We start from the raw sequence: 13655 nt of genomic DNA on the forward strand, positions 1-13655 counted from the left end.
CAAGACAGTTTATGACAAACCCAAAGACCCAAGCTTTTGGGACAAAAATCCATTATTTGATAAAAACTGCTGGGAAAATTGGAAGACTGTGGGAGAGATTAGGTTTGGATCAACACCTCACACCCTACACCAAGATAAATTCAGAATGGGTGAATGACTTGAACATAAAGAAGGAAACTATAAGTAAATTAGGTGAACACAGAATAGTATACCTGTTAGACCTTTGGGAAGGGAAAGGTTTTACAACCAAGCAAGACTTAGAAAGAGTCACAAAATGTAAAATAAATAATTTTGACTACATCAAATTAAAAAGTTTTTGTACAAACAAAACCAATGTAACTAAAATCAGAAGAGTAGCAACAAATTGGGAAACAATCTTCATAAAAACCTCTGACAAAGGTTTAATTACTCAAATTTAAAAAAGAGATAAATCAATTGAACAAAAAATCAAGCCATTCTCCAATTGATAAATGGGCAAGGGACATGAACAGGCAGTTCTCAGCCAAAGAAATCAAAACTATTAATAAGCACATGAAAAAGTGTTCTACATCTCTTATAATCAGAGAGATGCAAATCAAAACAACTTTGAGGTATCACCTCACACCTAGCAGATTGGCTAACATAACAGCTATGGAAAGTAATGAATGCTGGAGGGGATGTGGCAAAGTAGGGACACTAATTCATTGCTGGTGCAGTTGTGAATTAATCCAACCATTCTGGAGGGCAATTTGGAACTATGCCCAAAGGGTGATAAAAGTCTGTCTGCCCTTTGATCCAGCCATAGCACTGCTGGGTTTGTACCCCAAAGAGATAATAAGGAAAAAGACTTGTACAAGAATATTCATAGCTGCACCCTTTGTGGTGGCCAAAAATTGGAAAATGAGGGGATGCCCTTCAATTGGATTGAAAAATTGGCTGAACAAATTGTGGTATATGTTAGTGATGGAATACTATTGTGCTAAGAGGAATAATAAAGTGGAGGAATTCCATGGAGACTGGAACAAGCTCCAGGAAGTGATGCAGAGCGAAAGGAGCAGAACGAGGAAAATATTGTACACAGAGACTGATACATTGTGGTACAATCGAAGGTAATGGACTTCTCCATTAGTGGCAATGCAGTGTCCCTGAACAATCTGCAGGGATCTAAAAAACACTATCCACAAGCAGAAGATAAACTGTGGGAGTAAAAATACCTATGAAAAGCAACTGTTTGACTACAGGGGTGGAGGGGATATGACTGAGGAGAGACTCTAAATGAATGCTCTAATGCAAATACCAACAACATGGAAATGGGTTTGAATCAAGAACACATGTGATACCCAGTGGAATTACGCGTCGGCTGTGGGAGAGGTGGTGGGAGGTGGGGAGGGAAGAAAAGAAAATGATCTTTGTTTGCAATGAATAATGTTAGGAAATGACCAAATAAACATTTAAAAAATAATATTAAAAAAAACAAATAAATACTAAAAAAAAAGAACTAGATAAATCAAACCAAAAAATAAGTAAGAAATGGGTAAGGGAAGTGAATGAAATCTTAGAAAAATTAGAGTTTGTAGATATGTGGAGAAAAATAAATGGGGACAAAAAAGGAATACACCTTTTTTTCAGCAGCACATGGAACATTCATAAAGATTGACCATGTACTAGGGCATAAAAACATTGTAAACAAGTGCAAAAGAGCAGAAATAATAAATGCAACTTTCTCAGATCACAGTGCAATGAAAATAATAATTAGTAAGAGTACACGAAGAGGCAAATAAAAAATTAATTGGAAATTAAACATATGATTCGCCAAAATCGGTTAAAGAACAAATCATAGAAACAACAAATAACTTCATTGAAGAAAGTATCAATAATGAGATATCCTTTCAAAATCTATGGGATACAGCCAAAGCATTACTCAGGGGGAAATTCCTATCCTAGAGTTCATTTATTAACAGATTAAAGAGGGCAGAGGTCAATGAATTAGGCATGCAAATTAAAAAACTAGAAAGTGAACAAATTTAAAATCCTTAGATGAAGACTAAATTAGAGATCCTAAAAATTAAAGGAGATATTAATAAAATTGAAAGTCAAAGAACTACTGATTTAATAAATAAGATTAGAAGCTGGTATTTTGAAAGACAAAAAAATCGACAAAGTACATGCCAATCTATTTAAAAAAAGGAAATAAGAATACCAAATTGATAGCAGCCAAGATGAAAAGGGAGACCTCACCTCTAATGAAGAGGAAATCAAGACAATTATTTAAAATTACTATGCCCAACTGTATGGCAATAAATATGGCAATCTAGGTGATACAAATGAATATTTACAAAAATATAAATTGCCTTGACTAACAGAGGAAGACATAGACTACCTAAAATATGCCATATCAGAAAAAGAAATTGAACAAGCTATCAAAGAACTCCCTAAGAAAAAATCCCCAAGTCCAGATGGATTCACAAATGAATTCTATCAAAATTCAAAGAACAACTAATCCCAATATTATACAAACTATCTGACAGAATAAATAAAGAAGGAGTTCTACCAAATTCATTTTACGACACAAATATGGTACTGATCCCAAAGCCAGGCAGGTCAAAAACAGAGAAAGAAAACTATAAATCAATCTCCTTAATTAATATAGATGCAAAAATCTTAAGTAGGATACTAGCAAAAAGACTCCAGCAAGTCATCACAAGGGTTATCCACTATGACCAGGCAGGATTCATACCAGGAATGCAAGGATGGTTTAATATTAGGAAAACCATCCACATAATTGACCATATTAACAAGCAAACTGACAAAAATCAAATGATTATCTAACTAGATGCAGAAAAAGCCTTTGACAAAATACAACACCCATTCCTATTGAAAACACTAGAAAGTATAGAAATAGAAGGGCCGTTCCTAAAAATAATAAACAGTATATATCTAAAACCATCAGCAAACATCATCTGCAATGGGGATAAACTAGAAGCCTTCCCAGTAAGATCAGGAGCAAAACACGGATGCCCATTATCACCTCTGTTATTTAACATTGTACTAGAAACACTAGCAGTAGCAATTAGAAAAGAAAAAGTAATTGAAGGTATTAAAATAGGCAATGAGGAGACCAAGCTATCACTCTTTGCAGATGATATGATGGTTTACTTAAAGAACCCCAGAGAATCAACCAAAAAGCTAATCAAAATACCCAACAACTTTAGCAAAGTCGCAGGATACAAAATAAACCCATATAAGTCATCAGCATTTTTATATATCTCCAACACATCTCAGCAGCAGGAATTAGAAAGAGAAATTCCATTTAAAATCATCCTAGGTAATATAAAATACTTAGGAATCTATCTGCTGAGACAAACACAGGAACTATATGAACACAACTACAAAACACTCTCCACCCAATTAAAACTAGATCTAAACAATTGGAAAAACATTGATTGCTCATGGGTAGGACAAGCTAACATAATAAAAATGACCATCCTACTCAAATTAATTTACTCATTCAGTGCCATACCCATTGAAGTACCAAAAAATTTTTTACTGAATTAAAAAAAAACCATAACAAAGTTCATCTGGAAGAACCAAAGAACAAGAATATCCAGGGAAATCATGAAAAAAAAATACAAAGGAAAGTGGCCTTGCAGTCCCAAATCTCAAACTATACTATAAAGCAGCAGTCATCAAAACAATATGGTACTGGCTAAGAGACAGAAAGGAGGATCAGTGGAATAGACTTGGGGTAAGTGACCTCAGCAAGACAGTCTATGACAAGCCCAAAGGTCCCAGATTTTGGGACCAAAATCCACTATTTGATAAAAAACTTCCGGGAAAATTGGAAGACCGTATGGGAGAGATTACTTTGGATCAACATCTCACATTGTACACCAAGATAAATTCAGAATGGGTGAATGACTTGAATATAAAGAAACTATAAGCAAATTAGGTGAACATAGAATAGTATACATGTCAGATCTTTGGGAAAGGAAAGGTTTTAAAACCAAGTAAGAGTTAGAAAAAAATCACAAAATGTAAAATCAATAATTTTGATTGTATCAAATTAAAAAGTTTCTGTTCAAAACTAATTTAACCAAAATTAGAAGGGAAGCAACAAATTTGGAAACAATATAACAAAAACCTCTGACAAAGGTCTAATTACTCACATTTACAAAGAGTTAAATCAATTGTATAAAAAAATCAAGCCATTTCCTGGCAAGGGAAATGAAAAGGCAGTTTTCAGTTAAAGGAATCAAGACTATTAATAAGCACATGAAAAAGTGTTCTAAATCTCTTATACTCAAGAAAGATGCAAATCAAAACAACTCTGAGGTATCACCTCAAACCTAGCAGATTGGCTAACATGACAGCAAAGAAAAGTAATGAATGCTGGAGGGGATGTGACAAAGTAGGGACATTCATGCATTGTTGGAGTTGTGAATTGATCCAACCATTCTGGAGGGCAATTTGGAACTATGCCGAAAGGGCGATAAAAGTCTGTCTGCCCTTTGATCCAGCCATAGTACTGCTGGGTTTGTACCCCAAAGAGATAAGGAAACAGACTCGTACAAAAATATTCATAGCTGCGCTCTTTGTGGTGGCCAAGAACTGGAAAAGGAGGGGATGCCCTTCGATTGGGGAATGGCTGAACACACTGTGGTATCTGTTGGTGATGGAATACAATTGTGCTCAAAGGAATGATGAACTGGAGGGACTCCATGTGAACTGGGACGACCTCCAGGAAGTGATGCAGAGTGAGAGGAGCAGAACCAGGAGAACAATGTACACAGAGACTGATACACTGTGGTACAATTCAATGTAATGGACTTCTCCATTAGTGTCAATGCAGTGATCATGAACAACCCGGAGGGATCTACGAGAAAGAACACTATCCACATCGAGAGGAAAAACTGTGGGATTAGAAACACAGAAGAAAAACAACTGCTTGCATACATGGGTTGAGGGGATATGGCTGGGGATGGAGACTCTAAATGAACATCCTAATGCAAACAAGAACATGGAAATGGGTTCTGATGAAGGACACAAGTAATACCTAGTGGAGTTACATGTTGGCTATGGGAAGGGTGGGGGGAGGGGCGGGGAGGGAGGGAAATAATGTGATTCTTGTAACTAAGGAATAATGTTCTAAATTGACTACATTAATTTCAAAAAAGATGATTCATGTCTGATCTGTACCCTATCATCAGCATCATCCAAATAGGCAAGGCTTGGGAACAGTTGTTTTAATAATCTTAAGAAAATAATGGAAAACAAATGAGGACTACAGTGAAGGGATATATGAAAGGAAGGGTTGGGGGAAATTATCACACTTAATCAGGGTGCACAAATGGGGAAAAGAAAGCACACACACAAAATTGGCTACAAAAGTACATTCTATTCAACAGGAAAAGAGGAGAAAAGGGGGTGAAGGAAGCAAGAGGAATTAGGGAAGGTCGATTAATGGAGGAGGGGTAGGTGGCTCAATGGATAGAGCACTGGGCCTGGAGGCAGGAAGATCTTAGTTCAAATTTGGCTTTAGTCAGAGGAGTAGTTGTGTGACCTTGAGCAAGTCACTTGATGTCTATTTGCGTTAAAGCAGTGCAGTATCTTTGCCCAGAAATCTGCCTATAGGGCTATGAAGGGTCAGTCCCAACTTCCTCGAAGAGCCCCTTTTGAGGTGGCCGAGGATGGAATGCTGTGGAGAGCCCGGGCAGTGGGTTAGGGCACGTTGTGGCTGAGCATTGCTGGGCTGAACTCTTCGCAGTACGGAGCAGCCAGTCAATCGGAAACGGCTCCCCACCTGCTATGGTCCCGGCCTTAATGCGGAGCCCTGGACAAGGACAGAGGAAGGACAATCCGTTTGTGCCGGGCCTTTTTTCTCGGCTTCTCCGGCAATGGCAGAGTAAAAAGACCATCTTGAACGGCCGACTAAAACAAATAAGACGCGGCTACTCCAAAAGTCCCAGCGTCAGCAGTCAGCACGGAAGCTCGCGGCCCCACCAGTCTGCCAGCAATTACGGACTAAATGGTGGGAGGCGGAGCTCGCCTTGCTCTCTATCCTATCGGGGACACCCCCTGTCTGCCACCACCCCCCCGCCCCCACAAGACAGACAGACAGGCGGAAGGACTGGCACGAAGTTGGCGAATCGGTCCGGTTAATTTCCGGCCTGACTACACCGCCAACTACTTCCTGGACGTCAGCGTTAACCGTCCGCTCGGCCCCCCCTCGGGCCTTGATCGAACTGCGCGTGCGTGGTTCGAGGAGGCGGTGTTCTCTTCTTCGACCTCCCCGACCGCGCCCTTGAGCGACAGTTACCGGGGCCAACGGGCCGAGGGAGGGAGGGAGATGGCGGAAATTGCGACTGGTTCGTAGGTGGGACTTCTTCCGGAAGGAAGTACGGCGAGCTCCGGGGCGCCTCCGGGTAGCGCTGGGATCCTGGCCACCTGGAATTGGGGATCGGGAGTCCCTGGAAGATGGCGTACGCAGATCGGTCTCCGGCGGACAAGGACAGGTAAGTTCCTGGGCGGCTGTAGGGAGCAGGAACGGCTTGTGGCGCTCGAGCTTTTGAACGGCGGGGAGCGGGCGATGGGCACCGGTTTTCGCGTTGTCCCGGGAGGGCAGCTTGCTTTCGGGAGGTAGCTCCGAGCCGAGCTGGGGGCCGAATCCAGGTTCCCGGCCTCCTTGGAAGAGTTCCGGTGGGAAATCCGTGGGGAGCAGCCCTTCCTCCGCCTGGCGCGCTTGCTTTCCTCAGCTGACGCTTCTGAAGGAGCGTGGAATGCTGAGCTCCGCTCCGGAGCGGGACCAATCGGGGCGGTTTCTCTGAAAGTGTGTGGTTGGGCGGCGGGGTCGGAGCCCCGAAGGGGCCCTCTGCGCGCCGCAGTGTGCACTCTGCCCCCCTTGTCCCCGTCAGGTTCATCTGCATCTATCCTGCATATCTAAACAACAAGAAGACCATCGCGGAGGGCCGACGGATTCCGATGGACAAAGTAAGGGAATGGAGCCCCGGGGGGGGGGGGGGGGGCGGCCTTCGGGGAATGCCGGTCCAGATGCCCTTTTTGCTTGCTCCAGGGTCTGGCTAGGAAAACTGCAGCCAAAAGACAGGGTTGGATTGATTTTTGAGAAACTGGGAAGGCTGACCTCTAGGGTTATGGTTTTAAAGCAGTGTAAAAGGATTAGATAATGGAGCCCCAGATTCAAACAAGAAGAGCCAACCTTCATTAGGGGTGACTTGGATTGGGGCTCTCATTGCCTTCGGTTTACAGAAGAGGAAACTGAGGTACTCAGGTTCAGTGACATGGACACAGGGCTGTAAGAGCAGGGGCCTCGATTTGAACTCAGGTCTTTCGGACCTCCGTTAGACCTGATGATCCCCTGAACCCCCACGCTGCTTCATAAGCTTACCCGGGTTCATCTAGGAGCTCTAGGGGTTTCTTCTTTTGGAAAAGTGAAGTTGACAGTCACAGGTTTTGGAATGCTGGGGAAAGTGGTTTTCCATTGCCCAACAAAGTGTGCATTTAGGAAGATGCACAGCTCTCGGTGGAGCCTGCTACCAAGGATTAGAGGTGACTAAGAGGATCGCAGTCATACAGTTAAGTGGCTAGTACCCGTTTCTATATCTCCCCAAAAGAACCTGAGCAGAAAACACAATTGGGTACAAATAGGCAGCAGGAAAGAAAAGAGCCAGAACAGCAAAGATGAGCTTTTTCCCTGTAACTCAACGAACAGGATCCATTTGAATTGCCACTGAATAATTCACATAGGAAATAGAAATGGTGGGGAGAAGATAAAAGAGATAAACTTAAAGCAGCCTATTTGTTGTTTGTTTTTTTAAGCAGTTATTAGAAATTGTTTCACCCAACTACAGGCCAGTAAAATTGACACTAAATGGAATGGATAATATGAGCAGGAACAGAAACAGAAATTTCCTAGAATGACAGAACAGGAAGTAAAATCCTTCGAAAAAGGAATTGAACAAGGCATAAATGAACTCCAAGGAAGAAGTCCTGGGGTCCACTTGCATTTATAAGTCGATTCTACCAAACACATGAAGACCAATGAATTCCATTGCTTTATAAACTTTTTAAAGAGGTAAAGAAGGGATCCTGCTCCCAAACCAGTGGAAAAGAAAATGAATAGGCTGATTTCAATAATGAATAATAATGTGAAAATTTAAATAAAAAGGAAAGTACAGCCACACAGATATACACTATGAATTGGCTCAAGATAGGATAACTAGAAGCATAACTAATAAATCATATACTTATTTAAATAGATTCAGAAAAAGCTTTGGCAAAATCCAACATCCATTTCTATAAACACTAGAAAGCATAGGAATAAAGAGAACTTTCCTTATAATCTCACTGTGTTAAGTAAGAACAAGAATCATCTTTAATGGAGATAATCTATAAGTGAAGCAAAGATCTCCATTATTCCCTTTACCATCAATCAGTACTTGAGTCAAAAAGCTATGGCAGTAAGGCCAAGAGGAACGTCACTTTAGGCAGATAACTAGAGAACCTAATAGCAATGCTAGACAAATATTCTGGGGAACAATTTATAGCCCAAAGGGCTATAATAATGTTTATTCCATTTGTCCCAGCAATGCTACTTCCTACTTGGTCTCTATCCCAGAGAGATCGAAGAAAAGGGTAAAGGACCTGTTTATTTAAAAATATTTGCAGTAGCTTTTTTTTTGGCCAAAAAATTGGAGACTGAAAGGATGCCCATCAACCTAAGATTAAATGGCTAAGCAGTTTGTGATATAGGATTATAATGGAATATTATTGAATTAGAAGAAATGAGCCAGATGGTTTCAAAAAATCCTGGGAACAGTTATAGGAACTGACACAAGTTGAAATGAGCACTGAACCAGGAGAACAATTTATATAGTAAAAGGACTCATGATGAAAAATTCCATCTACCTCCAGGTAGAGGTGATGGACTCAGAAAACAGGTCGAAGTATATTTTCTTCCCTTTCTTTCCCTTTGGAAATGGCTTATAAGGAAATTTGTATGACTCTACTTAGGTAGTGAATTCTGTTTTCTTCTTAATGAGAAGGAGAGAAAAAGGAAGGAAGGGGAAAATTTGGAACTGAAAATAGAATTTATATACACAAGCAAGAATTTTTAAAATATTTTTAAATAAAGTAAATCCATTATGGTAGGTGCAACCAACCTGTGATTCTAATCAGTTCAACAATCTTATATGTAGAGCAAGATGTTGTACTAAGCACTAGAGATACAAAAAAGAAAAGTAGTCTATCTTCAGCATAAGTAGATCTTCTATTTTACTGGGGTTGGGGAGATAACAACATAGTAAAATAATTAAAATGCAAGGGAGGATTTGAGAGGAGAGAGGGCACTAATAATAACTAAGGAATTTGGGAAAGCCTTTATGGAAACTGGTATATTAGGGCTGTCTTGAAAATAATAATAATGATAACAAATGTTTATATAATGCTTAAGTGCCATATACTATGCTAAGTAATTTATGGTGATCTCATTTGATCCTCACAACAACTTTGGGAGATAGGTACTAAATGATCCCCATTTTATAGAGGAAGAAACTGAGGTACCAGGGTTTAAATGATTTTAAGATCCCAGCTAGTAAGTGTCTGAGACTGGATTTGAACTTAGTGCTTCCTGATGCCAAGGCTTTGGGCTTGACCACAGCACCACCTCCTGCCAGCCCACTAAAGAAAACAAACAAACACAGATTTCAAATTGAGAAGGGAAGTGTATTCTAAATGTGGAGCATGGAAGTGAGAGATGGAATGCTAAGTTAAGAGAATAGCAAATAGGCTAGTTCAGCGTTGGTGCCTGAGGACATTGCTCACATCCTCCACTCCTCTGCCCAACAGCCCAATGGGAGCACTTCCTTCCTCTCCTGCCTGGGTTTAGGCACCTGCTCACATACAGCAGGAGGGTTGCAATTTGGGCATCAGTTTCTAAAAGGTTCACCATCACTGGGCTGGATTGTCCTAGTGTGTAAAATGGAGGAGTAATATGAAATACATCATGAAAGGGAGCCAAATAATGAAGGGTCTGGATTAAATTTGCATTTGATCCTAGAGACAATGTGGGATCCCTGCCAATTTTTGAATTAGAGAGTGACATGGCCACCCCCGTGCTTAATAAAGGAAGTTCATAGAATTTGATGGGACCTTACAGGAAGCTTCCTACTCTAGTTATACCCTTCGTTTTTCAGTTGAGGAAACTGAGCTCAAAGACTAAGTGATTTCATCAGGGTCACCCATATAGTGGACATCAAAAGTGGAATTTGAACCCAGGTCTTCTGATGCCAAAGGTGGTATTTTTTCCACTATTTGATAAATATGGGAAGGATGGGAGGGAAAAGAGAGACACCGGAAATCGCAACCTATCGGGGATATTGCATTAGTTCCAGTGAAATGATAGTGGCCTAACTTCCCATTTCCAAATTAGCTGGTTAACCTAGTTTCACTGGTTGTGGGAGGGTACAGGAGGTAGATGTGAAAGAGAGGCAAGGATGATAAGACTTGACACCTAGTCTGGTGTGAGGCATTAGAGAGAGGGGAAGAGTTCAGGATAACTGATGATAACTCTAAATAACTAGCGTAGGGAGATGCTCAGCAGAAACAGGAACGTTTGGAGGGAGGGTAGGTTGAACAGGCAAAGGCGTTCCATTTGGAACGTAGATGAATCCAGATGGGGGTCCCAGAAGGCCCTTAGCCATTCCAAACTGGCGTTGAGGGGAGATTCGGAAGTCCTTTTCCAAACAGATGGTCGTTGAACCTGAGACAGTCCTAGAAAAAGTCCAACCCGGAACAGCGTTGGGGGACGGACGGCTGTCATCAGGCTGGCATGAATGCTGTGCCTGTAGAAGAGCCCGAAGGAGTCCTCAGAGAATTCCCAGCTGCAGTGTCAGGAAGTTCAAGGAAGCGGGGTCTCTTCGGGAGGAGGGGCAGTTAGCTGTTGACCCTGCCATGAGGTCAGACGATTGCCCCTAGCTGTAAAGGACTCGGGATTCTTGAAAAGAACGGTTTGAGGCAGGGGCCGAGGTGAGGAGGGCGAGGTAGGGGACTAGGGGAGACCTGGCGGGGTTTGCGGGCAGCGGGAAGACAGGGATCGAGAGAGGGCTCAGAAGAGGCTCTGGGGATTCTTCGGGATGCGGGACGATCGCCCCGGAGCAGCAGGAAACCCGGAGAGTCGATGAGTATCGGTGGTGGGAGCCCGGCTTCCCGCCGTTGGTGAGACTGGAGGACGGTGTGGGCGCGATGCCGGGCTTCGGGTTAGTAGCTTGGCGCGTGGCCAACTTTCTCTTTTTATCCAAACCTGATTCAGGCTGTTGAGAATCCTACAGCTACGGAAATCCAAGACGTGTGCCTGGCCGTGGGACTGAATGTGCACGTTGAGGTACGGGCGATTCCTTAGTACTTCGCTGCCTCCCACCGCCTGGCATTTGAAGCCAAGTAAGCGCTCTTCTGTTTTGGGTCCTAGAAAAATAAGATGTACTCCAGAGAGTGGAACCGTGACCTCCAGTATCGGGGCAGAGTGCGGGTTCAGCTGAAGCAGGAGGACGGCAGCCTCTGCCTCGTCCAGTTCCCGTCCCGTAAGTCGGCCGTGTCTGGTGCTGGTGGTGGTTGTGGGTGCATGCCAGCTTTGAGGGTCTGGGGACCTTGCTGTGTCTTCCTCACAAAGCCTCACGACGAGCTTCCTTTCGAATCGCCCTCCTCCAGGGAGGCAAAAATGATTCCAGCCCTCGTTTCCTGTCTTGGAATCGAGAGCAGCCTAGTGGAGTGAAGGGACGTGTCCACGCTCTCGAGGCCCCGTTGGAGCCCTGGTGCCCCGACTACCGGCCTGGCCAGCATCACTCTGCTGCCTGTTCGGTTCAGAGAAGGGGCGCTGGGGCTTAGATGGGGCTGGAAGTGGAGACCAGCTGGAGGGGTTTATTTTTCCGGTCCAGAGCTGTGGTTTAGTGGACAGGAAAGTCCTGGTGAGGAAGTCTCCCACAACGATGGCCCCCGCGTGACGTCTTGTCCAAGGGGGCACAGACAGGCCTTGAACCGAGGCCGTCCGACCTCTAAAGGCAGTCGGTTCAGGAGTAAAGCCCAGGCTGAGAAAGGCATCTCGTAGAGGGACCAAGCCCGAACTAGCCAGAGGCAACGGTCATTGCTGTCCTTTACGAATCTGGAATGGTGTCGGATGTGGGAGGGGCCTCGGGAGGGGCGGGAAAGAGCATGATTTCTGTCATCCTGGAACAGTGCTCCAAATGAGTCACATAAAATGTTAAAAGTCCCGGGTGCCTTTCCTAGGACCCTTGCCTAATAGGTCTCCGACAGCACCCTCTCCTGGCTTCTATTTCTAACTCAGTGATCCCGTAGTCTTGAAGCCAAAATTTAATAGAGCTTCTTGCCTACTTTCATACTCTGTTGGGCCCGGTTCTTAGGCACGATTTACTTAGGACAGCGTGTCACTCCTGAGCTACGCTCCAGCACCCTTTTCAGTTCGGTCCTCGTCTTACGTAAGGAGGCTCGGGGGATAAATTGGGCCGAGCCCCGCTGCGGTGTGAGTCTGGCTCGGCTCCGCTCACTTGGCTGAAAGAACCTGATTATTAAAATCCTCCACACGACTTGGTACTTCTGCCTCCCTCCGTTTATGCCTTGAGATCGATCTGTTGCTAGTTCTCTCTTCAGTTTGATTTTGGCTGGGCAAACGGCTTTGTGGGTTTGAGGGCCTTTTTGAAAACGAACTTCCTCGTTTATCCTTGATCTTACCACATGAGCTAAGCTAACTTCTGTTTTCTAGGAAAGTCAGTCATGTTGTACGCGGCCGAAATGATTCCTAAGCTCAAAACAAGGACACAAAAAACAGGAGGCGGTGATCAAAGTCTCCAACAAGGAGAGGGAGGCAAAAAGGGAAAAGGGAAGAAGAAGAAGTGACCCGTCGACGCATGAAGACGCGGCCCTCCAAAGGGAAGGACGATGTGCTCCGACGTGAACGACGAAGGGGGAGATTTCACTGGAATGCGTATGTTTGCTCCTCAACGTCAACTGAACAGTCAGCCAACTTGAGCTCATGCAATAAAATGATTGGTATTGGGAAGTTGTATCTAGCCTTTGTGTAGCAGAAAGCCAGAAGAAGCCTCTCGCAGACCGTCAGCAGATTGTTGGGGAAATGGGTGTGTGTCTTATAAATGTAAAGTCATTCCTCTGTTGTTTATCGGGCTGCGCGTCTCCGATGAGAAGCCGAGCGTGTTCTGTTTGAATCCAACAGACGCATCCTACAGTCTGCCCAACTTCTGTTATGTGTGAGTTAATGAAATAAAAGATTTGAAATTGAGTTTTGAAGCTCATTTAGCATTCCGCAGAGATTCCTGGATGGTGGAAGAACGTGGACGATGAAGGGGTAGCTGGGAGGAGAGCCGCCCCCGGAAGACGGCTCTGTGACTGCTTGGGGGTGAACGAGGCCAGCTTTCCTGCTGCTCTCATAGAGTGGGCTGGGACGGAGCTGTTCTCGTAAGATGCGCAGCCTGTGGGGTCATCGGTTTTCTGTGACTCGGGAGCGTGAAGCGGCAGCATCTCATGAGTTTGGCACTAGCGCTGTTGTTCTCTTCCGGGCTCGATTATTCCGAGTGGCCAGACAGTTGGTATTAGACCTGAATTAGCCCAGAGGAAACTCGGAACCAAAGACTTGG

General features: G+C 43.7%; 1 protein-coding gene across 2 annotated transcripts; it reads left to right on the forward strand.

The window, feature by feature from the left end:
* The first annotated feature begins 318 nt into the window (after nt 1-318).
* On the forward strand, nt 319-13300 carry SRP19 (signal recognition particle 19). Of its 2 annotated transcripts, XM_001374092.4 has the most exons (5): nt 319-6491; nt 6891-6966; nt 11303-11374; nt 11459-11570; nt 12767-13300. In XM_001374092.4, the coding sequence occupies exons 1-5, from the start codon at nt 6454-6456 to the stop codon at nt 12898-12900; spliced, it is 432 nt and encodes a 143-aa protein (XP_001374129.1). In that variant the 5' UTR covers nt 319-6453; the 3' UTR covers nt 12901-13300. The 2 variants fall into 2 exon arrangements, with proteins under 2 accessions (XP_001374129.1, XP_007497867.1); XM_007497805.3 differs by lacking the exon at nt 11303-11374 and having other exon boundaries at nt 6254-6491.
* The last annotated feature ends 355 nt before the right edge of the window (nt 13301-13655 follow it).

The sequence above is a fragment of the Monodelphis domestica genome, chromosome 7, assembly GCF_027887165.1.
Source record: "Monodelphis domestica isolate mMonDom1 chromosome 7, mMonDom1.pri, whole genome shotgun sequence".
NCBI lineage: Eukaryota > Metazoa > Chordata > Mammalia > Didelphimorphia > Didelphidae > Monodelphis > Monodelphis domestica.

Excerpts from the sequence above, each read along its gene's own strand:
- SRP19 (XM_001374092.4), top strand. The coding sequence starts at position 6,454 with ATGGCGTACGCAGATCGGTCTCCGGCGGACAAGGACAG. Across the intron at positions 6,967-11,302 it reads GACGGATTCCGATGGACAAA|GCTGTTGAGAATCCTACAGC; the intron begins GTAAGGGAATGG and ends AACCTGATTCAG. Across the intron at positions 11,375-11,458 it reads GACTGAATGTGCACGTTGAG|AAAAATAAGATGTACTCCAG; the intron begins GTACGGGCGATT and ends TTTGGGTCCTAG.